The 27,401-nt window shown below is 34.0% G+C and overlaps 1 protein-coding gene across 2 annotated transcripts in view; it reads right to left on the bottom strand.

Annotated features, from left to right (window-relative positions):
* Nucleotides 1-23,325, bottom strand: part of LOC128992063 (neprilysin-2) — a 50,939-nt gene extending 27,614 nt beyond the window's left edge. The window contains exons 1-2 of one of the 2 annotated variants that reach the window (XM_054415448.1): nucleotides 23,211-23,325; nucleotides 15,158-15,231 (exon numbers count right to left, since the gene is read on the bottom strand). In XM_054415448.1, coding sequence (XP_054271423.1) covers nucleotides 15,158-15,183 — 26 coding nt within the window. In that variant the 5' untranslated portion in view covers nucleotides 15,184-15,231; nucleotides 23,211-23,325. Of the gene's footprint in view, nucleotides 1-11,091; nucleotides 11,149-15,157; nucleotides 15,232-23,210 lie in introns of those variants that run through there. The other variant, XM_054415450.1, reaches the window with a different exon arrangement.
* Between the last annotated feature and the right edge of the window lie 4,076 nt (nucleotides 23,326-27,401).

Raw genomic sequence — 27,401 nt, 5'->3', positions numbered from 1 at the left:
ATGCATCAAAGGCGTCACTAGAAAATTATACTGCAGTAACTTATGACTTACTGGAGGGTCTAGGTGGTTTTCCTTGGAAAATGTGTGCTCAAAGATAAGGTTCAATGTATGTTTTTGTTGCATACATACAAAAACTAGTGTCACTCATATCGCTTCTCTAAAAGTAAGCCTACATAATAATGTATATTTTTATTCCCTACTCCAGGGGGTGGATAGCGCTATGCCCCTTTTTGATGGGCGCTTATAACTGACATAACCTCTAAATTTGACACGAAATTCTTAACGAAATTCTCTGACCAAAACCCCGTTAGATGTGGATTTAGAAATACCAGTAAGAAAAAAACGCAAGAATTTGGTAATTTGGTATAGTTCATTCTCTTGAGCCTGCCTTCTTTGAAAACCTCAGTGATTATTTTTTGCATGAGAATAGTTTTGGAGTAACTCGCTTGGGTTTCCAAGATCGTAATCCGTTCTGCAAGCCACCCTGCCCTCCTGAAAAAAAGTGGTCTAGTACGTTTTCGGGGATTATAATTAAATTGTAATACTGTAAATTGTAAACCCTTCCTTAAAGTTAAAGTCAAAGTGACTAATTTATGAGAGATAACCTCTGGGTCGTTAAATTATAAGCAAAGTTAAGGTAGCTGTCCTTATGTCAAACGACTCTTTGTATCACGACTGTGGCTGTTCCATACTCAATATGAGTTTGGTAATCTTCCATACGATGATTTGGTCCAAACCCGGAACCCCAGCAAAGACGGGCACCTGATGATGAGAGCAGACGGCCCTGTAGCCTACAAGAGAGCGTCTTCCCGATACATATTCCCACATCTGACCTTTAAATAAGACCTTCACAGCTTATGCGGTAATAAGCGCATCCGCGAACGGTCAGAAGATCAGATCCTGTTCTTTGATAGTATTTTTATCTGTGATAACCAACGAAGCTCCTTCTATATTTTTATGGTGGAATTGACGCAAATTCATTTGATAGCTTTCATTAATTGGTTTTAGCTTACCTGTAGGTATATATGGTCAATGGTTTTAGGCACTGAGGTAGCTAAGATAACAATTTTACAAGAGTATCGAATCTTACCGAAATGTAAGAAGAGAGATTAAGACGTGTTATGTTAACAATGTTCCCGTTGGGGTTTCTGGTACAAAATGTAACTGAGAATACTCTTGGTAGTAGCCTATACTTAACACAACAAAATAGCACAGTATGGTGGAATTGATGTCAAATTACGACTTATACCTTCTATACTTTTACAGTATAGTCTATGGTATAACACTAATTTATGCCTGTATTTCCAACACATAAAACCATAGACAAAAGAGTTAAATATAGACTGTCAGCCGTGCTGTGGTTACCATGGTTCTGGCGCACACCGCTGTGAGCGCCTTGTAGTTACGTAGTGCGTAGGCTGTAACTACATAGCGCTCCCAGTGGTGTGCGCCAGAACCTATGGTAACCGCAGCACAGCTGACAGTCTATATTTAATTATTTTTGTCTATGGTAAAACGTACCGGATTACTTTTAGAATGTTATCATAAAAATAGCTAATGTACCGAAGTCGTGCATATCTCTGTTTTTGTGATTCAACTTAAAGCCCTTCTTCATGTCTTAAAATTTTGGCGGTGGACATTAAAAACTAAAAAAATACCTAAAAAATATTAAACTAGTTGTTCGACTCCTGCTGCAAAGTACAGTTAAAACTAATTTAAAACTCATAAACATATCGAGTAAATATTTTCTATAATGGTTCATTAAATTGTATACCAACTAGAACTTGTAGGATTGTTTTTAAATAATCTAAAGAACAATGAACAAGTAAACTTCAGATGTGTGAATTGCTGCCATTAGGAATGCAATACAATTACAAGTTTAGTGATTATACAATCCACATATACACATATCCACATTGCAACGATAACAAAGGCAATGTTATGTGACCGTGGCCGCGGCACATCCACAGTAGCCAAGGCCTTCCACCGATATCACGATGTGTTAACAACACAGGAACAACAGTACTGCCCTGAGGAACCCCATACAGGCCCCTGGTATGATACCGGTGGTTGTGAGGAGTTAAACAATATAATATCGGGTTTGGTTGTCAAGTTGATAATTTGGTACTAGTAATGCGGGAAAAGATTGATAAATAAGCATTAGTGGGTGGAAGGATGGTATGAGTTAAGCGTATAACAACTAGACGAAGAGACAAGATAACAACCGTTTCTGTGGTAGAACTATAAGATCAAAATAAATCTGTATTCTGTGCCATAAGAGAAGCCCAAAAACATTACACAGGAGGTTACTACTAGGTACCACTGCACCACTGTACCTACTGTACCACTGTACCACTGTACCACTGTACCACTGTACCACTGTACCACTGTACCACTGTACCACTGTACCACTGTACCACTGTACCACTGTACCACTGTACCACTGTACCACTGTACCTACTGTACCACTATCCCAGTCCCAGAGCTCTGTTGACTGTTGAATTACAGTCAAAATAATAACATTTGTAGTAAATCAATCTAAATGCATATGATCAAAATGTATACATCTATGACGTTGTGCAGTATATCTGGATCCGAAAGCACAAGATTAATTACATACAAAGAGATTGGGTTTTGTAATGCCACAGACCTTACAAAATTTGTCTATAAAAGCATAGGAGTTTTTATGCCTAATGCCTTATTCACGTTTCTTTATTGTCCTACCCCTGGGCTCTCAAGTACCAAGTATATATTTTCAAATAATGTTATTGATTGATTTTTAAGTTAAAGAAAATAATTTTTCCTACAGTTGCCTAACAATGTACTTGTTCTCTCACTGATTTGAGAAAGCAAAGTGGCCAATTCGCTCATCAGTGAGAAAATGTTAACATTGTCTCACTCTAGATTTGCAACGTGAAGGCACGAGATAGTGAGCGCGTAACATGCAGGCAACGTCGTATGCGCGCGAAATACGTTGGCAGCAATGGCTGTAAATCAGCTGGTCAGCTGTTGTACTGTTGTATTTGTCACTTCACGTTGAATGTTATATTAAAAGTTCACTTCTGTGTAAAAATAGGTTATGTTTCTTCACCAATTTATTTGTTTTATGGTAACTGTAGGAAAAGTATAATGTGCAACTCGAGTTCAAAGTATAATTGCCTCACTCGAGAAACCATTCCTCACTCGCCTACGGCTCGTGAGTAAGGATTTCTCTCCAGTGAGTCAATTGCTCACTTTTCTCACTAGTTGCACAAATAACTATTGTTATCTACTTATCTCAACAACAATGTCAGCACATTGTTTGAATTAAGATGGTGTATGTTACCATATGGATTTTAAATTTTATATGTTTACAATTGAGATAAATTAGTCACTTTTATCACCGACCTTTGGAACTTCATTCGGATAGATAGCGAAACAAAGAGATTCAAATCGATATTGTATTGTCAATGGTATAGCGTTTTACTATATTCTGTTTTAAATTACCTTCAGATTATATTCTTCTCTTTTCAATTCTTGTTCGTGATGGAATGCGAACAAAACTCCTTGTAGAGTTCAAAACATGACTTATTCCACACTTTTCACCATCTTAGTTTGCCACTTTCTCAGTTATGGAAAATTGCAAAAATATGTTTACATTTCAGAAATGCTGTTAAATTGTAATATTTTTGGGGGATTTGTCATTTTCGAAAAGTTTCTTTCAGATAAATTACACAGAGGTACACATACACAAGAGGACCCACAAATGCTGCACTTGTAGGTCTTCTTTCATACGACCGCAGCCACTACCACTCTACTCTTCAATCTGAGTTGTACACAAACATTGATAGAGACTCACAACAAAGAAATATTTTATCTTACTCTTTAGAGACGAATCGTATATTATGTTTTTGTTATAGATCGTTTCAATTAGGATGGCGTGTAGGATGAGGTTCAATCTCAACAACACTGAGATGCACACCATTAGATACTAGTGGTACTAAATTAATCCAACGAGAATCAATTGTTGAAATGCAGTGCAAAATAACATAAGCGAACGTTGGTTGTTATAGATTGTCTCAATTAGGATGGCGTGTAGGATGAGGGTAAACAATCTCACCACTGAGATGCACACCATTAGATACTAGTGGAGTGGAACTAAATTAATCCAACGAGAACCAATTGTTGAAATGTATGTGCAAAATAACATAAGCGAACGTTGGTTGTTATAGATCGTATCTTCCACAATCACAGCCATCTTGGGCTCTTCAGCTATATTTGGCTACATACTGGCAGTGTCGTTACCAGGGTTTTGTGAATACTTATTTATGCTTTAAATTATTGAATTTGACGGTAACTTTGGAAAATTTTCTGTCATCTCGGCGTTGGTACACCATTGTGGATAAATTTACCAACACTGTACTCGATCAATATTATAGTCAAACGTACATTTAAAAAAAATAAATTTTGCAGTTTCAAAGCATTTAGTTTCAGGTCATATAGAAACAAACAAAATCACTACTGTACATTTAATAGTGTATTAAAGATAACCAAGTTTGTTAAAACAATTGCTAAACTAAAAAAACTGCTAAATTGTTAAACCAATAAAACCAGCAAAACTTACAATAAACAGGGTATGCGTGAACCACCTTTTTATTCAATAAAAATAATTAAATTCGGATTCTTATGTAAAAAATACTTATGTTTGACATCAGTATGGTAAGTAGGTCAAATGCCAATGACTTATCCAATGATATGTCAATGATTTTATAAACACAAGGTTTGTTATCGTGTTTATTCGATATAAGCTCTAACGTTGTTTGAACTGCACGGGACACGGGACTAGTTAATTTGTTTACCTTGTCCCGTTTAAACGGTATTGACTGTGGGAAGAAAGCGTTGGCAGCCACTGAGGGCTTACTTTCAATTAACTTAAACTATTTTAATTTTTACCGTAAATAATTTGTCCATTAAGTTTTCTTAATATAGTGTTAAGGCAATGTTTAGCTACTCATAAGAGGGCGTTTACCTTCATAAACTGTTTAGGTACTAAATGTTAAACCTTTGTAGATAAGTTCTTATCTTGGAAAATACACGAATTTATTTAAATTGTAGTTGTTTATAGGCCTACTAATAGTATAATCACTTACCAATAAATGCAGATTAGATCGGTAAACTTTATTAGTTCTCATCAAAATGTATTACATTATTGTGGACAAAGCTTTATCTTAGAAAATATACGTACTAGCATTGACTTAATAGTCAAAGGTACTAGTTTATTTCAATTGTAGTTTAATATAGGCCTTTCTCACTTACCAATATGCAGATTATATCAGTAAAATTTATTAGTTCCATGAAAATCCAAAAATTATTTTTTCAACGAATTAAGTAAGCTATTAATTAATTAAAAACCTCTCACGTTTTTTTTAGAGCGTTTGGGTTTTCTAACACCATGCGTTTGCTTCCCAACATTGCCAGTTAGTTGTGGACACAATCAATTGCAGCTTATTCGTAAGTTTACCTTTAGTTACTTTTATTACACAATGAATTCATTGAAATAATTCAAACAATTGTTTTAATACTAACTGTTAGTTTCGACGAGTTTTAAAACCATAGCGAGCTTAATCAAGATCATTAGTTTTGTCGAATGGTTAAGCAAACTAGTGCACCTGTTGCTCAAATTCGAGCAATTGAAAAGTATTACAGGAGTTATTTTAAAACGAATAGCAGTTATAATTTCCGATGACTTAAAAGAATCCACTCTTTAAGTACTCTTAAGTTACTCTTAAGTTACTTAAGATTAAAGAGTAGGATAATGCAATCAATCACTCCACTCCAGTTATCGAAACTGAATACTTGAAAACGAACGCTCTTGTGTGTATCATGTGTTTACTATGAACAGCTGTTAATACAAATTATTCATCTGTTTAAGTAAATAAAATCTTTTCTTCATAAGAAATACATTGGTATTTTGATGGCCTGTGGGGCAAAGCCCGTCCATTATTAACGAAAGAGTAGTGTTTCGTAGAAATCGCATTCACGTATCATATATAAGGATACCACTTTATCATTTAAATTACACATTTTTAATTATATTAAAATATATTTGTAGAAGTACTAAGTAGACTAACATACTGAAGCATGTCAATGGGTCAAAGTAAATTAAATACAGGTTGAAGAGGTACTTTGCTCCTGAGCAGCCTCTTGAGCTATCCTCCGCTGAAATTTTACAAACGAAAGTGATATAATCAATAACAACTATCATTGTTTGAAAAGGTTTGAATCACAAATTTTGACTTAAAAACTATTTTTAAGATAATTGTGCTTTTGATTGACCCATTATTGAAATATGTTCATTAAATTTACTTGTGTATTTAAGGTTATTTATTGAAGTATGCTAAGTATATTCTACAATTTACAGCATACAACCTTTGAAATTAGATATTTTTACAGCTCATAAACCAACAAGGACAACCATAAAACAAATTGAACAAGGACACATACAACCAAAACATTACAGGACAAATGGTTGGAGATAACATTAGCTTTAACGATTGGTTGTAAAATAATGGCAATTCTGCTGGAAGTGGTGATGTTTGTTTTGGAATTTAACCACACATTTGACATGGAAATAATTTAGTAATCAACTACGCCTATAACAGTAACTTGTATAACTCCGAAGTTACCAAATTGTTAAATTTATCTTAATAAAAAATTAATTCAAACCTACGTACATTTAATGTGGAAAACACATAATGTGATGGTTAAGAACATGGTTAAGCATTGACTTGGAGCAATGGTATACAAAATACCGTGTATAAATCTCTTTGAAGATACATTTTAAGCATATTTTATGTATACGTCGAGTAAGCATGCAGAGATGTTTGATGGATAAACTTGTTCTATATACTTGATGAGATGTATTTATTATATGGACAACAGATTCCATTTTAATAAGTAGTAGCTGTTTGGCCCGCTCTTCGCTCAGGAAATTTTTGTAATACATTTTACATAGTGTATTGTATTTTAAATATATGCAAGAGTCTAACTCATTAACCACATGGCACCAAAAAACAAATACAATTAAATATCAGAACTAAACACTTAATTAGTTTTCAACACCAGTTTTGTTACTTATGTTTTGTTAGTAAACAAATCTAAGTAAAATTATTTCAAAATCCCTGACATAGGTACCTTTAAGGCGGTTCCAGGGCTAACCCTTGAAGGTTATCACGAAATTTATGGTGTATAAACGTTGGACTATATTATACTCGTACATTGATGGTATAAACCTACTCCATGAATTCTACATGTATGTACCAAGTTTCGTGGCCATCGGTCCAGCGGTGTCTGAGTTTATAAATGTCAAATATTATATACAAATACACAAACCAACATCCTCTTTTACTGCACACTTATAGATAAGTCCGAGTAACTTGGAATGATTAATTAATTATCACTGAGAATGTAATAATATATCTTGGTTTTTCCAAAGACAACACAATTTTAAGACACACATTTAACATTTCTACATTTTAACTGTCAGACCTAAGTACACGGAAGAGTTTGTATTTTTTGCCGAATACAAGTTAACCACAAACTGAGTGTTTTGTAGTAATCGTACGTCAAAAGGACTTTCGATGACTGAGCAAGTTTTGAAGGCGAATGAAAATGCACTTGACAGACATTTAAAATTACTCAGAGATAATAACGCATCAGCCTTGGTTATGTTGTTACGTCATAGACACAATATGTTTAATCAGTACCTTCGATGATAGTGATTTATGTAAAAATATGAAATCTTAATTTAAAAATTACCTACCAAAATGTTCAGTGGACTTATTTTGTGTAGTTAAATTGCCGAATTACCTTGATTAGGACATGGTACTTTGGGTAGTTAAAGACTTACAACTGAGTATTAAATATATAGATAGATTGTCTTCATTTGCATTGAGTCAGGGGTTGAATAAATAGTAGACATATAAAAACAGGACGGACACACGAAAACACGAATGCACTTGAAAACAGACGACCGACACTAAGAATATGAAATTGTTAGGTTAAGTATGAGAATGGTAAACTAATTTAAAATATGTAACTACCTTCTGAACTAGATTAAATCCATAACATCATCTTTCATTTGCAAGAAACTAAATGAATTACTCATGGATTAAACAAATATGTATTATTATAACGTCATACAAGTCGATTGGTAAAACCAAGTTGCTCTCTTGAACCACACACTTAATTGACCAAAACTGGAAACTCTGACGTGTATTTTTTCTACGCACTAAGACTCTTTCCTTAAGAGCGAAAATTCCACCAACAAATTATTCCATTAATTTGATCTATGTCTACGTTCACAATATTTAGGTGGTTTTAGGGGAAGAAATCTATCCCCTCCACTTGACCATTACGCCTATACCTCAATAATAATAGCTAAACAGCTGATTAAGTACAACGTTAAATACAAATACAAAAAGGTGGTGGGGGAACTTCCACTCAAACCGCCTATATTGTGTACAGAGTAGCTATTTTTTTTAACTTTATTTTATTTTACTATCTGTTCAGAACAACTGTGAACAATTAGTAAAAGACATAATATAAGTAAGTGACTTGACCAAGAATCTCTCCAGTGAAAGATCTTGGAAAAATAAATAGTCATATCATGTAACTAAAACTATACAAATCGGTATGGGAGTTCAAGAACTTTCACAATTTTTAGTCTGTTGGGAAATTCACTATTGTCCAGCAAGTTAACGGCTAAATTGTTCTGGTGGGTTTCGAGTTTTTCTTGATATTTCTTGCTAATTCTTGTTATTTCTTCAATCACTGTAGGTATTTTTAAATCTTCATGGATTGTTTGATTCGAGACAAACCACGGAGCATCAACTATTCTCCGTAGCGCCTTTGACTGAAATCTTTGAATAATTGCTAAGTTGGATTGAGAACACTTAGAACCCAACTTATTTGTTTAGCAGTAACATCTGTCAAGATTTTTTGGTGCTTTTTAAATTTGAATATCCATAAGGTGAAAATGGAAAACTACAGATCAACTGGGGGGCGGAGACCAAAAGGATTTTGAGATTAGAATATGCCTAAAATATGTTAATGTGGAATATACTCCAAATTTCAGCCCAATCCGACCAGTAGTTAATGCGTGGCTGAGCTGCAAACACACATTTCAGCTTATAAGCCTAATAGTATGATTTTACCTAATGAAAATTTGAAATGAAACGCTCCCTAATGCAATGCAATATTAGACACCTCTCGTCCACTCCCAACCCCAATTGTAAAGTTATTTCCCTCTCTAACGTAGACCCATTTCACTACTATTACCTCCCCCCACACTGCACTTATATGACACATTAACACTTTGCACCCGTTACAGAACCATGTCCAACACCGTATTTCACAACTGGGGAAAGGTAGCTATTTTAGACCGTGGTGGATGCATTACAGAACCTACCAATCACGGTCAACGAACCTCTACCGACCTTTCCTTGGGCCGTAATTATACTGGAGAAACTGTGATAGACCGAGTAATCGGACGAGACACACGGGTTGATTCCGTGTAAGGTTGACTTAGAAAATTAGAAAGCTTCAAGTTTGGAAACGCTTGGATTCGCCGAGTCAAAACTAAAATATGTTTCGGAGCTGGATATGGGAAGCGTGGAGTTCTTTTGGAGGTGTAACTAGGATGACCCTAGGGGGGGTTAAAGCGGAGGACCGTGGAAGTGGGGGTTCCCCGGAAAACTTATGAAAATTAAACCTGTAAACTCCTGTTTTTACTTTATTTAGAGACATATGAAGGAAAAAAATTGTTTTAAGGTCAGGGGGGGGGGTTTAACCCCTAAAAACTCCTCTGGATACGCCACTATTTTTGGATAGCTAACGGTTAATCGGGCTTGCGGATTTATAATATGTGTTTGTGTAAAAAGAATAGTCCAAATGCTGTTTTAAATGTACTTTAATAGTATTTATCTTCCAGATCAATAATTTAGATGACTTGAGGGGAAGTTCCCCCACCACCAAGTATTTTGATGCTGATTGACTTTTTGGCAAACCTTATCTGTTGAGCTACTTTTTAAGGGTACTCAAGTCGAGGTGAACAATTTCTTCCTCTAAACCCACCTAAATGTTGTGAACGGAGAAATTGGGACTTGAAAACACTGAATTTAATCTACAGTCTAACTTTTATCCACATGTTCACATTTTTGCAAGGTTCCGGTAGCAATAATGTTCTATTGTTACTCTAACCCTGTGTATTAATAGGCAAGCATGTTTCTTGAAAACCTTTTTTCTCAACTTGTGTTCATCGCAGGGAAAATCTACGCATACTGTTAGAAAGATATTTTCATGTAGATGTGCAGAGTTCCTTTATAAATTAAAATAGGCAAAAAAATAAGCACAAAAAATTGATTTAAATTTAAAAAATTTACATGAGTTTATGGATTGCCATGATGGTGACGAAATAACAACGAAGTATAAACAGAAAATCAAAACTAATTGAAGAAATTCCAATCACATGTTTTATTTACAGCGTGGGGTGCAAATAGAGAAGTCTGTACGGTACATTACATATTAATTTTGGGTCGAGTTTTCGACCAATAGACGACATCTAGTTAAAATAGAAAACAAATATTACCAGTGGCAAACTCTCAAAGAGCATGTTGAAACCACTCAGGCACACTTAAAGAAATGAACAAATCCTATTTATACAATTTGGTGAAAATTAAATCCGAAAAACGAGATCGATAAACGTAGAAACTAATCATACTTTAGATATCTATCTGCGAAAGGTTTGACGTATATTTGATTGCATTCATAGCTACAGACTAACGTGTTGTTTCTGTTAACAGTTAACTGCCTGTTTTTCTAAACCAAGTATTAATCTGACAAACACTTATCACTGGAACTAAGTAGCAGTAGAAGAGTAGATGCAATCTAAATCACCAGTTGAATTTATCATATTAGATTTATCCTCCATATTTTAGACAAAGGAAAGCTTTTTACACAGGTAGATATCGGCCAACGAACTATGCACTTTAGATCAAGCAATCACTAATTTTTATATATATACTTGTCTACTAGAGTACTTTAGAAACTCACAGCTGTGTAGACGCAAAATCCCGGTCGAGAGAAGACTTCGGCTCTATCACCACTGGAGACATCACAACGGACTAAATAAACAACCGATAAATCGAACTAACGACGATGATAATAGAATTGTATAAAGTACAAGAACCGTCGCCAAATGGGTTTGACGGTTTAAATCTGGCAATGAGCTTTCATTGACGCTTTCGAGGATGGATTGTAAATAAACCGATAGGAACCAGGAAAAGTGTGCAATGAACTTGAATATGGTTAAGTTGCTCAAAAAGTCGGTAGGAAAATTAGCAGACATAAGGGATAAGTCTCATCATAGAAAAAATATTTAATTATATACCGTCAGCTGTGCTGAGGTTACCATAGGTTCTGGCGCACACCGCTGGGAGCGCTATGTAGTTACGGCATACGCTATGTAACTACACGGCACTCCCAGCGGTGTGCGCCAGAACCTATGGCAACCATGGTAACCGCAGAATGGCTGACAGTCTATAATTAATTCTTTTTGTCTATGGTCTCATCCATATAGTGTTAAAATTCTAATAATCTATCAAAGTAACTTTTATCCATGAACACAATAAATTGTTTAGTGGTCAACAATTCCTCCTTTTTAGGTAGTTTCCAGAATAGGTCATCAAAGTCACAAAAAATACTAAGGAACAGTTATTTTTATTTCAACATAAAATATGAAATAAAATATATCAAATATGATAGTCTGAAGCTAAAATATAAGCAAGAGGTCTCTTATTTCGTGGAAATTTCCACAAGATTTTTGATGAAAAGTTCCCGTCTTGTTTTAGCGAATTTCCCTTAAGAGAAGTAGCTATTACCGTAGATCTCGTGGTAAGACCTGGGCCCAGGACCGATTTACTTTTTCATTTTGATGTCCCCGGAGGCCAAAAACACTATTCGTTCAATTTTTTTATATGAAAATTGGCCCTATGGGAACGGGGGTTTAAGGGGGGTTTAATGGGGTAAAAATGGTGTTTTCTCATTTTTGTACCCTCAAAACAAAAAAAACCCCGATTTCTTTAGTACCATTTTTTAGAGCTTAAAAACAAATAATTTAGTATATTGAACGGTTTTTTTTACGGTTGTGGTTAAATTGTTACGGAAAATTTAAACAAATCGTAAATTTGACTAACACACCATTCGTAGTTAATGAAGTAAAACTTTACCAAAATAAAATCGTTCATTTTTTTTTACTGAATTTGTAACCGTATTGTATACTACCTTTTGTAAATAAGATACCCCAAATACGATCAAAAACTAGAAAAATATTCTCTCTGCAGAATTAAAGTTTGATGCTATTAAAATAATGAAATTTCTAAACCAAAATAGACTAAAGTAATAATGTTTGCACTAATGTACGGGATGTTGGATGTTGCAAGACTTCATTAAACTTCAGTGAGAGTTCTGTAGTCACGTCCAAGATTGCTATGTAAGTGATGTTGCAAAAGCATAGAGTAAGATATTTACTAACAGAGCCAAACCAAATTTAAAATTTTACAAAATTAAATTTTCTAGGCTATAAATTAAGTGAAGTCCAAGTCAGGAATTTAAGATTTGCCCGTGTAAATTCCGGGAAATAAAACGCCGTTTTTTGAAAGAGAGCAATATTTTAATTTATATATTTAACATTATGTTAATAACATTTACGTCACAATGCAGTGAAAAACGTTATCAATACACGTATTGCGTGGTAATAATTCATATGCGAATTCACCTCAGTTGTTTAAGTAAAGCAAAGATTTTGGCGTTACATTATACAAACAACCGTTAACACACTCATTAAATATATTCGTAAGATATTTGAATGTAACATGTCCATAGTGAAAAATGTAGGTTACGGCATCAGGAGCGTAAATGTTAACTTTACAGCTGATTTTATTGCAGCTGTTAAAAGAATCGGTTCGGAATTTCGCTGATTGCCAAAATGGATCAATGAACAATAAACTCTCAGAGCCATATTTTATGTGTGAGTGGTATACACTAATATTTTCATGCGTTTCAAATTAGTTTGCTTTATGGTTATTTCTCGTAATCAATGCCTTCAATAAAAAATATTATTTGCGGTCAATATTTGATTAGTATTAAAATAAACATATTTTAAGTCTTCTTATAGATGTCTACTTGTCATATTCTCTTACACAAATGCAAGCTTGAAATATGAAGATCTTGAAGCAAACAAGTTATAATCAGTAAAAGAGTAAATCTTTTAAAGTTAAGCAAATATCGAGATGATTCGTGTCCACCTCACACCTTACTCGTGAATAAATACGAAGTTGGGAGCTTTCGTAGGAGAGCGTAAGAAATGGCGAATCACATCATACATTGAGTTTTAACCTCTTTCCCATTTAGAAAATGTCCGATTACGAACGTTATACTAGAATAAGAGTAGATCTGGATAGCACAGTATATACAAGACATGTTTTTTTATGTTTTCCGAGCTCTTGCTCTTTTGTAAAATTCGAGTAGCAAAATGTATTGTGAATGATAACACAAAAGAAGAGGTAAAGGTTAAAAAAAGTAATTATTAGTCTATAGTACAGTCTCCTCTAATACAAGACCGTGGTGTTGGTATGTGGCAACGTTGCACTGGCCTATTTCCACAACAGTAATAACAAACGTAACAAACGCGTAAACAATAACATTCCGCAGACACTCCATATAGAAGTGCAACGGCTGTTTCAGTAGGACGGGAGTGCGGTGTTGCCACATTTGTCTCGGCCGAGTCATACTATTGCTACAATGTCGCCGTGCATACATCAGACAACGACAACATTGTCTCTAAAATGTGACAGATTTCTCTTCTCGCAAGACAGACTTTCTATGCGAAGCCGACGAAGTAGGTCCAAGTGTTTAAACGTCATATTATGTATGCAAAACTGTAGCTTTCTCTATACAGTGTACGATAATCAACCTAGATTAAAAATTATATGTATATCGTATGGTAACAGTATATTCCTTGCTTACAACTTTTAGCATTTATGAAGCAAGGTAAATCTGGTACTCTTCTGTGTTTACCACACTAGATTAGGGTAATATCAATTTAAAAATAAATTTTCTTTACTTTCGTTTAACACGTTTGTTTACTTACCTAACCTTACCTCGTGTGTTTGGCATAACAGAAGAGTACCGAAAACCTTTAAAAAAAATATTAACTGTACCGAGGTAAGAATTAGGATTAAGGCACATGTTAAATTACGTTCAGCTACTTACCCAATTTTTCTGTATAGTTTGAAGAAAAAGAACAGCACCAAAATAAATTCTACGCAAACTATAAGAAGAGTAGTCCGGTAAGAGAGCCAACTTAGGTATTCGATAGCTGGTCCGATCCTAAGAAACATTTGAACTGATGAAGGTTTTACGTCCAGAGTGTCATTATGGTTGAATAATCAGCTGGTTTTAGATATATATTTATGTCGTAGGTTACAGTTTTTGCACACTTTCTGCAATATTCATAGCCTCCTCTATTCAAGTCCGCGGCGTCGGTGTGGCAACGTCGCACCGTCATATTGCCATGTTAATAACAGCAAGAACATACGTGTGAACATAAACATTACGCAGAAGCTCCATTATGAATTAGTGCGGCTGCTTCGGTTGGACTAGAGTGCGGTGTTGCCACTTTTCACCGCGGCCTTATTTAGAGGAGGCCATGCAATAGTTCATCGTTTCAACCACCACTCACATGATTGATCTTCAAGTTTTATAGCATGGAGTGTCGAAAAAGGAGTTGTGAATGAAATTCTTTAAACGTAGTCACTATTCAGCGTAACAATTAACTGAATATTCATTATTTATACGAATCGTACAAGTATTTCACATGTAAAACGTATTCGGAGGATTTTATGTTATACAAAATATTGACTTTATGCAAAATTCCTGCATAGATAAAATTATTCGAAGGTTAATTTCAAAAGTTGATACAAGCTTCATGCGATATCGAAATCACAGACGCGTCGATCTTTACTCAATCCTTACCTCTGTTTCTACTGGAATTAATGTTTAAGACATAACAGTTATATTACTTAAATAACTTTTTCAGTAATTATTACTGTGTACTCACTTGATAACAGTCTGTGTTGTGGTCATTTTGTCGAGGGTTGTTAGTTGAGTTGCATGCCCAGCTTAATCCAAAATCTGTAACAAGGAGTTAGTTTTAACATAACTTATTTTAATATACGTAGGTAAATATGTGTTTACAATAATTTACCTAGGTCGTCCTTACTTTTTTCTACAAAATGTGTCTTTTGAATAGAAAATCATAGAGAAAAGGGGTGATAGATAGATATAGTTTTACTGTGCATGAGTTCTAAATTGACACCATGACGATCCCTATTAACCCATTTTAAAACGAATAAACATTAACATCAATGAAGGAACGAGAAATTTAATTCTAAATTGCATGTCAACAAACTGTACTCAATTTAACAGCAAAATTTTGAGGTTAACGTTCTTAAGTGTCAGAATACCGTTGGAAAAATAATTTAATAGCCAATGTAAAAAAGTTAACACTCTTTGAAGCTTAATGTGACGAAACACTACTTAGAAACAATGGCCACGTCGTTCTTGTAAAACTCGTTACCAACTTGAATGGCTATTGTTGACTTGTAACATAAAACCTTGATTAACATTAAGTTGAGAGTACTTAACGTTTTATTGGATAGTTTATGACTAGTTGATGCCTATATACCTGTTAGTAAACCAACGATGTAAAAACTACAAACAAGTGTTGCGTAGGCCTACTGTTGCGTTAATATATTAATTATCTATTCAAAAGTACGTAGCACAATGGAAAAATGAATTAATTTGAGAGTACTTAACGTTTTATAGGATAGTTTATGACTAGTTGATGCATATATACCTGTTAGTAAACACGTGTTGCGTAAGCATACTGTTGCGTTAATTTATCAATTATCTTGTCAAAAGTGCGCAGCACAATGAAAATATGAATTAATTTGGAGTACTTAACGTTTTATAGGATAATTTATGCCTTATACCTAGTAAACACGTGTTGCGTAGGCCTACTGTTGCGTTAATTAATTATCTTTTCAAAAGTACACAGCACAATGAAAAGATGAATTTACTCAATTATTTTATCTTTACCCCAGTGTAAAATGTAAAAATCGATTACATAGTATAATAATTTAAAATTCAACATAAATTTTTCCTCAAACTCATCCTATCATGTGAATGCAAATTAATCAAACTGTGTTATTATTCTTGTTTCCTTCAAGGACTACTGTATTACGTATTATTACGTTCCGCCAGCTGACTGCTCGCTCAGCTGTTGAGAAAGATGATTGTACTTCACGTGTTTCTTGCTAAATCAGCTGTGGTGAGAACAGCTGACCAGCACAACAATGCCGACTTGAAAACAAGGATTGGAACAATAAGTACACAGTTTTTTATGTTTACTATTGACAGTGTCAATGATATTTAACAGCGGTATTTTGCACTTGAAATAGTATCACACAAAACGTTTTCGAAGGTGGAAACATTCGAAAATAGTTCATGAAATTTGTTACATGATTTAATTTTTGTTTGAACCAAAACTTGTATAAAACTACTATACAGTTGTGGAGATTAGTTTTTAAAAGTTCAGCCATGATAAAGGAGTTTTAATTCACATGTTCTTTGGATTGATGAATCATCCTTTGAGTTTGTATGAAATCATCTTATCACTATTCTGATGTAATTATTAGACTTGTGGAGCTTCTAAAATTCCACGCTCACTTTTTTTAGATACAATTAATTCTGCAAAAGTTATATTTTTGAGTTGACTGTAAAATATCACAATGTTTCTCTAGTAAAAATACTATACATAAAAACAAAAATTGAGATATTTTTGAGAATTATCCTATGCAACTTTAGTTTTTATACAAACTGGGACGGGTGGCGTCGTCCTTTAATCCAGCTACTAGGAGGTTATGAATTGTGGATATTTATAGGCAATCACTGTGGATGCGAATTTTACACAAAGAAGCCGTCTTACAAAGGAGCAAGTTATTTCAGAAAATTGCCAAAAGAATTAAAGTGTCTAATAAACAGTTCCAAATTTAAACTAAAACTAAAAACTTACTTGGTTTGCAAAGTATTATATTCCATAGAAGAGTATATGAATAATTAAGCAAATGTTAATTTAAATAGCTAAGTTGACACTATTCAGATGTACTAACATGTATTTGTCTTGTACGAATAAAGATATTTTGATTTCATTTGATTTGCGATACTCCCTGGTGTGGATTAACGTCCGCACGAGTAATTATTACGATTATCCTGAAAATAAGACCAATTCGTATATACCAAGGCAAAAATGTGGTTCGGATTCCACTATAAACTGTAGGTCCCAAAGTTTTTTGACAAATTTATTAAATCACAATTTTAATATTAACAGCTGTTTCATTCAAAAGTAGTGTAAATGTATGCATATGGTCGTAATGTAAACAAATCTGAAGAGAGAACTTTAAAGGCCTCTGGGCAGAGCCCCAAGGGAATTTACCTTGTTTCTCTTTTGATGGCTCATCTACAGACTAAGACCTTTCTTTAGAGACCCCTACCAAGTTTCTACGCCCAGCCGTTCTCTGTAATTAGCTGTGACAAAACCCTGTTTTCCTCCATAAGAATAACATGGGATGGGAATTTAAAGGCCACTGGGGCAGAGCCCCAAGGGAATTTACCACGTTTCTCTTTTGATGGCTCGTCTACTGACCAAGACCTTTCTTTAGAGACCCCTACCGAGTTTCTACACCCAGCCGTTCTCTCAAATTAGCTGTCACAAAGAAAAACAGTTTCAAATTAATAGGCATACAATCGGTGCCTAAATATTAGTGTAGACAAATCAGCTGTAAACCACGACGCCTGTTGGTGTTGTACTGATATTAATGGTCCAGTGGCTGCAGATGATTTACGATACGTCTATGTCAGCTGCAGTATGAGATGTTGGCAACATTAATCGTATATCGATTTAAATTTGTAATTCGATGACATAATTCAAGGACCAGTATGAAGCTGTGTCATATATGTGAAAGAAATTTTAAAGTACTGTACTGTAGAAATGAGGTGTGTTTGTATGTACATCACAAAACCCACATAAACAAATAAGCTTAATATAATGATAAACTACGTACCCAGGATAGCTTAGAGAATATCCCAGTTTTATATTTTCCTTCGGCCTTTCAAAGATTTGAGTTAAAGCGTTCGGAAGAATCGGTTAGTCATCAGTCTAAAAACCATGTTTACATTATTTACTGTATATTTAACTCTTTGAAATTTAAAAAAAATAATATTCTGTCTCATCTTCAAATTGAATGAAACTTAAGATATTGTCTGAAACTATGTGGTAAAATTATTTAGGCTTTTTACAATCAATGATAGTTTACTGTAAATATTTTCAAAATTATCTATATATATAATTCCGTAAGTCAAATTTTTGTAAAGAAATTGTGAGTGACTGGATGGCCGTAGAAGGATGGGAGGGGTCTTATTTTAAAGGTCTTGACGTGAATTTTGAGGGAAAACTATTAATTTTTCTTATTTTTTTTACCATAAATTCGCAACAGAATAAAACTTTTCCCATTAAAACAACATGGGGTTTAATTTGTTTACATCTTTTGAAATTAAAACAGCTGTGCCACAGATTTGAAAACAGTGATCAATACACGCATTAGGTTTACTTTTAGCCAGTCAACTATGAAATGTATACTATAATAAAACTGAAATATTGAAGATTAGTCGGAAAAACGTCTGCATTCTTTGTTTATATTTAAATCATATACTCAAGTTTCATTTTTTCATGCTTTTACGTTATTGTCGTGTTAAAGGAATAAACGACATAGAATAAATATTCTGTATAAATAATCAAAGAATCAAAATTAAATCTAACTTCTGTTTTGTTTTTATTTTTAAATCATATGTTCAAGTTTATTTTAAATGATGTTGTTTTCTTTATATTTCTACACATTTTAAGGTTAAGGTTGTGTTAGGTTAAAATATACAACTAAAATAACCTATAAATGTTATTGGTTCTAAAATGGTGTATTTGCATTCCTTCGTAAGTAAATATTTTTTTAGTGCAGTGAATATACAACGTAGAGTAATCTTATTCGATCATACTTTTATAAAATCACCAGGGATTCAAGATGTTTTGGTATGTAGGCTGCTGGATATATATTCTTTTCATTATAAGTACTGTAACTAATATGAACGCCAGGGGAATACCACAAAGGCGGGGAACTGTTCATAGGAATGACAGTGCGCGTAGGAGAGCAAGAGTAGATAATGACGAACTTAATCAAGATATGTTACAACCCCTTTTTAGGAGACCCATGGTAGACGAGAGAAATGTAAAGATCCATGATGCAGGATTATTGGACCAAGAGTGTAGAGTGCATTCAATGTAGTGCTCTTCATTTTAGAGAAGAACTAACGAATAATCATTTTATGACATGTTGCCATAACGGACTTATTAACCTTCCTCAGTCAAAAACTAATGTAGAACTTAAAAGTTTGTTTGAAGAGAGCCCACAACTGTATAAATTCATTCGACAATGCAACAGTGCGATGGCTTTTGCTTATTTTTCAGCCAGTAAGAAAGATATTCCAGGAAAAGGACCATACTGTTTCAAAATTCAAGGACAGATTTATCGTTCAATCTCAGATTTGCTGCCTCAACATGATGTGTCCAATGTGTGTGTGTGTGTGATGTGTGGCCAATTGTACATTATTGACACATCAACAGCAACAGAAATTCGTCAAAGGCGTCGAGAAAATAGTGACTTAAAACCTGAAATATTGTCAAAACTAGCTGAAACTCTATTAGAAAATCCATTTGCACAAATTTACAAAAGAGCTTCGGAAGAAATGGTTGTACAAGGTGACAGTGAATTAGAACTTAGGTTTGTAGACAGGATAAATATGGATCGTCGTAGGTATAATAAGCCTACTGCAGGCGTCTTCAATTCATCTGAAGGCGAACCTCCAATGAATTTTTAAAATTCCAAACAGGGAAGCTTTTATTTATCCTCATTAACCACAAGACCAAAGCTACCTTAGTAAACCAGTATTTATTCACAAACAATGATATGTTTTCTGCCTTTTCATGTTAAACCACTGGAGTGATTCAAATTATTTATTGAAAATGACATCAACAAAAGCAAACAAAGAAGAACAACAAACTGGTTTTTACACAAAAGATATGGTGTAGGGATGCCTATTCTGACACATAGATAATGTTATTCTGAGTTTGTTTAAATACCGGTATTGCAAAAAGTTGTTTTACATTTGAGCTTTTTAGGGACTTATGTCCCTACAAGCCACTAGTTGTTCAATAAATACTATTTCCAGCGTTCTCGGCTCGTTGGGAAGTAAGGTTGAAAAAATAATGCATAAAATTACAGTCCCTACATAAAAACACTGTATACATTTGAGAATATTACGGGAAACCTTTAGTATTGTGAATTTTTTTAATGCGAACAATATAAGAGAGATTCATCATCGAACGAATCTATCCTTTTTGTTGTCAACTAGTAGTACTGTATCGTACTAGTGAATAGTCCTTTTCATCAAACGAGCTGTGAGATAAAGGAGCTTAAAAATTAATCATTCAATACATTTTAAAGAAAATTATTAATATAGCAAATGGAAGTCTACTTCAGAATTTGTCGCTGTACTAGAGATATACAGAGTGGCTGAAAAGTAACTTAAACCCCCCTTAACTTTTCAACCATTTGAGATATTTGAAATCTCTTTGCGGTAACCTTCTTAGATATGAGGGGCTACAATAATTATGGTCAATTTTGAAAATGTTGCCCTTCCAGTGGAGGTAGGGGGTAGCTCAAAATTTTCAAACGACAAGTATAGTCGAGTTTGTATCATTTGACAGGTATTATCGAAACATAAAAATGTGCATGAAGAAAACCAAAATTGGCCCACTAATAACAAAATGGTGCCCTAAAACGTTTCAAATCCAAATAACCACGAGGTTGGCTGAAAATTAACTTGCACCCCCTTTAACTTTTTAACTATTAGAAATATTTGAAATCGGTATGTTGCTACTTGTTTGGATATGAAGGGCTACAATAATTATGGTCAGTTTTGAAAATTTTGAGCTACCCTCTACCCCCGTTAACCATTAGGGCACAATTTTAAAAACTGACCATAATTATTGTAGCCCCTCATATCTAAGAAGGCTACCGCAAACAGATTTCAAATGGTTGAAAAGTTAAGGGGGGGGGGGTGTAAGTTACTTTTCAGCCACCCTGTATGAACAAAAACATTATTTATTCTTTTACTTTCCGACATTTTAAGGGCACCTAATTTTGTTAAACAGGTTATATTTTTTACTATAAATACTAGACGTGTTATTCCCATATAAATAAATAAATAATAAATAAAAGTCTTTATTATCATTACATGTAGAAAATCCATAAGAAACATACCTTAAAAGTGCCTACTTAGTTGATCTATGAGAGTAAAAATCTGTAAAATAGTATGTTTAATCTCTTACTCAACAAAACCTGATCCCTTTGCATTGATTTTCATACGTTGAAAAAGATTACTAAAAAACCAATCCAAAACAAATAAATGTGGAAACAATGATATGAAAGTTTGTGTTTGAAATATGTACTAAACCACATGTAAATACTATTTACATAAAAGCACTTTCGTAAATGTAGTGTGACAATGTAAACCGCAACACCTGCCAAACATGTGGTTTCATGGTTACTCATATCGTGTGCTCCCACTATCTCCGCGTTCCGCTATCTCCGAACCCAAATCTGTCCCGCCATCTCCGAATTCTTGAGTGACCCTTATAATCCAGTCACTGCCTGCGTTGTTAGCTGTCATTGCATCCACGGCTGCGAAGCCCCGTGGATGGAAGATTTGATGAAAATTTAACCCGTGGGCTAGGTTAGGTCAGGTTAGGTTAGGTTAGGTTAGGTTAGGTTAGGTTAGGTTAGGTTAGGTTAGTTTAAGTTAAGTTAAGTTAGGTTAGGTTAGGTTTGAATGGAAAGTCTTAACGCAGGAAGTAACCGAGGATTATAGGGGTCACCCTGAAATTCGGAGATGGCGGGACGCGGAGATAGCGGGAGGTAACCACTCATATTGCCCTATTTTTCAAATTAGAAATAGTAAACTATATCTTTCTGCTTTATTATGAAACTTAGTTCGAACCTATCATTTTTAATTTATTCAATTACATTTTACGCTCGAAAATAAGTAATACATTTCAATATTATAGCGTATATTTGTTATATACCTATTGTACAGTATTGCAATCCGTATGTACATAAAGATGAAGAACATGCAATTTCACATTACATTTTGAATGTAGATATGGTTTTCTTAATAGACCAACCTTCAGTAAATCAAAAGGAGGTAGTAACAACGGTAACAAGTCTAAAGTTATCCTTGATATGGGATAATTTGTTTAAGCTCTTTTTTATCATAACGTTATCTGTGCCAAAAATGAGTAAAATAATTCTGGGACAATCTATATTTTTTCTAGGGCATATCTTTTAGTATCTACCTGTAGGGTTAGTTTGTCTAGGGGCGTGCGTATATGTTTATCTTATTTAGGGTAAACTGTTAATTGACCGATTTATATCTCGATTTTGACTTCAGAGGAAAGACAGTTATTTATGACAGCCATCTATGTAAAAAACAAATGCACAAAAAACATATTGTATGTGGAGTGTATATGCTCATACCATAAAATACAACATCAAGGTTTTAGGAATTAATTGTTTATTTTTTATTTTCCAGAGAAATCATTTAATATGTAGTTCCTATTATATTTTTGTACATATTTAAATTAAAACATTTCCGTTCACATTTCGTATGTAAACAAAACTATCAAGAACCAAACCAACTACGAAAACAAGTTTAGTTAATCTTAGTTTATGGAATTTGTTAAATGTAAAAAAAATCAGGCCTACAATGTTTTACTTTTTGAGTGCAGAATGTATGTAATGTTTAAGTTGTTTCACTTTTAACTATTTTCTATTAATAAAAACAGTTGCTGACATCCCAATTAGATAAATCATATAGTAGATAACTAAAGAATAACAGCTAATTTAATAACTTGTAAGGTCAAATGTTTTAATTATATAAATTACCGTGTTGTTTGAAGTGGTGTGATGTGTCAGTGGTAGTGTTACCTTTGCGAACGCTGGACAACAACTAAACACCTAGCCGCAACACAGTCAAAACAGCTGATCCCCTCCCCTCTCACCTGACTCTTGCAACAATGCTGAGAAACAGCTGTTCCAGCCGGCTAATCACTATTGTCGGCAATGAAACATCTTCCAATCTTGATCTAATATTGTTACGAGTTACGATAGACTTATTGTTACTTTTGTGTTTCTTTGTATTTTCATTCGAATTAAATGGAAAGTATGTTATACAAATATATTTACAATTATAAATAGAATAAGTGGGATCGTCGTGGGTTAGCTACCGACACCGGGATAAGAGATATTTAAGTTCTAAGACTAAAAAGAGGTGTTGGAAATGTTTGGAAACTAACTGTAACGCTAAACATTTAAAGTTAAGTATTAAATTTGTCTAAATTTATGTAAAAAAAACAATCCCGGGCTCGTGCCTAGCGTCCTAGGACAAAAAATAACTATCAGATAATTTGGTTCTTGGTATAGTTAGAATGGTATTCTGTAATAGCTACGGTTTGTAGATGTCGTAATCTTTCTAAAGAACCTGGATTGTTTTAGTGTGGTCTTTAAAATGTAATAGAAAAGGCTACTACCATTGACTACTGGATCAATAGTCAAATATACTACCTACTTTCTTTGGTCACATAGCATCGGTCTTATACTATTTACGGATTTGACAGATGGGACAATATGAAATGCGTAGTCAACTGATCTAAATCAGCACGAAATTACTAATATAATTGACTATTGGATACTCAAAGCTAATATGTATTGCTATTTTCCATGTTCATACATTTTTTTTGCCGGAATTGTTATTCACATTACTTCAGGCTAGACCTAGGGGTTACGGAAATATCACTTGGATAAAATCCATTGGTGATTTGGCGGGGTTTGAACCCGGAACCCCAGGAACCGGAGTCCCGCGCTCGAACCACTAGACCAGCTCGCTCCCCATGCTGATACATTGGGCTCACTCCAATTAAAGGGAAATGAATAGTTTTTCCATTGTAAAATGGGTAGCAACGAAACAATTAAAGGACAACATTAAAATTTATTACTATAAACTTTAACACTTTTAATTGAACTGGGAATCACGAACATAAATTTAATACAATCCAAAAACTTTATTTCAATACAAAAACGACAAAAACCAATAAAATAATTATTTTTCAACATATACCATACTAAAGTCAATGCTATAGTACTAAATAGTTAACGTTGTACAAAATGTTTTTGATTTCAATGTTATTAGGAATGTCAAATTGCATAGGTACAGGTTTTTGGTCTACTATTTAAAAATTCCCTGCTTATAAAAGTAATGACTTCACGATTGATGGCCAGAAACCAAGTCTTGTGACAAGTTTTAATTGCTCCATTTGTATATGTTACATCAACGGATTAAATACTTAGTTCTAGCGTCGTATTACGACTCATATTTTCTAATTCTCCCACCGGAGTGTTACAACATTTACTTACTGTATACAATTTTAGACAAATTCTCTTGCTTTCCTGACATTATTTGAGTATTTTAAAGGCTACTAGCTGAACCCGGCAGACGTTGTCTTGCCTTTGACTATTTATAATTTAAGTACCGTATATATATTTTTGGTCTTTCTATTCGGCTCAATCACGTCCTGGTTGAAGTTCGTTCGCTACGCTCACTCACCTTTAGGTTGGAGCTCGTTCGCTGCGCTCACTTGCCTTCAGGTTAGCTCGTTCGCTACGCTAACTCGCCTCTAGGTTGAAGTTTGTTCGCTATGCTCACTCACCTTTTGGTTGCAAATTAGCTGTTGTCATAAATGTAAAAGAAATAATAGTGCTGCACCCTGTTGGTAATCCTTGTAACTTTAATGCTATGGAACATCATAGAACAGAACCAACTTGTTTAATTGAAACAGCTGTTAAGATTCATTAATTCCATTTCTCATAAGGTTAACTGGGAAACTCGAGAACCACTGGGGCGGAGCCGATTGGACGGATCACGAAATTGATGGTGTATAAACCTATTCCATGAAATTCTACACGTATTTACCAAGTTTCGTGGCAATCGGTTCAGCGGTGTCTGAGTTTATCACTGTCAAATATACAAACATCCTCTTTTATACTTATAGATATACTTATTACAAAAGTTCTCTGAAACACCTCCTTTTCAGCCACCTTCTCAACAAATATTTAGGATTGAGGTGTCATTTTAGAGCTTATAATCTAGCGCAGTGAGGAGTGGTAATTAAAAAGATAATTTCCCTTCGGGCTTCACTCCTCATAGCCTTTAATTTATTTCTAAAACGAATGACTACTTTCAAACGTCCAGATGCTGACCAATATTCTTTATAACGGTTTCGACTGTATCACTAACCAGTGAAATTGTAAACATGAGACGAAACAGGTTAAAAAAATGAATTAAATGCTGTAGTTTATGAAGTAAGTTCTCGCCTAATAATTGAAAACTAGAGGTCGTCCAGTGGTCGAAACTCGACCAAAAATATGTAATGTACAGACTTCTCTATTTTCACCCCACACTGTAAATAAAACATCTGATTGAAGTTTCTTCCATTTGTTTTGATTTTCTGTTTATATTTCGTTGTCATTTCGTCACCAGCATTGCAACCCACAAGATCCATGTTATTTTTTTCAAAATTGTTTAACTAATTGTTTGTGCTTATTTTTGAGCCTATTTTAATTTATAAAGGGATTCTGCACATCTACAGGAAAATATCTTTCCCACAGTATGCGAAGATTTTCCCTGCGATGCACACGAGCTGAGAAAAAAGGTTTTAAAGAAACATGCTTGCCTATTAATATATAGATAGATGGCCGGTTCGATCCTGAGAAAAGTGTGTAGCTTTTAGATGGTTCGAAACTGGACCCAGCTGTCATTGATAATTGGGCTTTTAATAAATGGTCCTGACGAAACAGCTGATCTTAGTCAGTAACAGCTGATCTTAGTCAGTAACAAAGCTACACGGGCATAGTAAGCGTTTACTGCTGATTAATGAACTTTTCAGGATTGGAATCAATCACTGTCAGTCAGTGTGTGGATCAGACAAACAATCAACACACAGTCAATTCCACGGGGAACCATTTTGTAAACCAATAAAACCTGGTTTGGACATTCACTTGATAGAATGTGGTGCAGCATTATAACACATACTATATAAACTGTATTTTTGTGTCGGAATATTTTCTGTAACTTGTCAGTAATGTGATATCAAAAACGGTATGCAGGTATTAATGTACCGGTTAAATAATATAACTTGTTTGTACCTATATAGTTTTTAATTATTGCCATATATTAAAATTAATTAGAAATTACTTATTATGTGGTTGTTGGTAGAAGGAGTTTGTTAATTTAATAAAATCAACCATTAATTTTACATGGTGATGGTAAAATTAACAAAGCAAAGTTTATTATTATTGTCCCCTATCATATCAACGATTAAAAAGTGTATACTGTAATAATTATAACACACTAATTTACATGATTTTTCAGCTTATATTACTTTTATAGTACTTTGATCCACAGTAGTTTACTTTTAACTCAGTTTCTACATATGGGGCGAATAAGCTACAATTTAATGGGACGAAGAAGAAATCGATGATCTTGTAACCGCTTTTTATAACGAGTGTAAATAAAATAAAAATATATTAATACAAATAAAAGTTTTTTTATAGATAAGTAAAATATTTATCTAGTTGTATTGGGTTAGTGAATCAGTTAACCTAATCAGTTAACTATATTAGATATATTCTTTAAATAATTACCGATATTCCAAACTCCAAAGATAGATCTGCAGATTTTTACCAACACATAACACAACAAAAACAATTAAAACACCACCTTGGAAACGCCAAGTGTGAAAATACTGACCTTGTTTTATTTTAATCAGTATTCAATATTTATAACCCTTATCTGCTATAAGTGTTAACAGGGGTCAGCAAATCATTAACATAAATCAGCCAATAACATAGTTTAGATGACCTCAACATTATTTAAATTGGACTTAATTGCGTTAGTATTTGCAACCATTGTTTCTGTGTTTACGTTTTAAATTTATATTCAACATATACTATTTTTCGTTAAATATTTTTCATCATTCAATAGCCACATGAAAATTTAAAGACATAATTATTTTTTTCAAA

The sequence above is a fragment of the Macrosteles quadrilineatus genome, unplaced genomic scaffold, assembly GCF_028750875.1.
Source record: "Macrosteles quadrilineatus isolate MER2022 unplaced genomic scaffold, UCM_ALF_1.0 Scaffold_4__1_contigs__length_99947679, whole genome shotgun sequence".
Taxonomy (NCBI): Eukaryota; Metazoa; Arthropoda; class Insecta; order Hemiptera; family Cicadellidae; genus Macrosteles; species Macrosteles quadrilineatus.
Note: the sequence above shows the minus strand (reverse complement) of the source record. Positions and strands in the feature narration are given on the sequence as shown.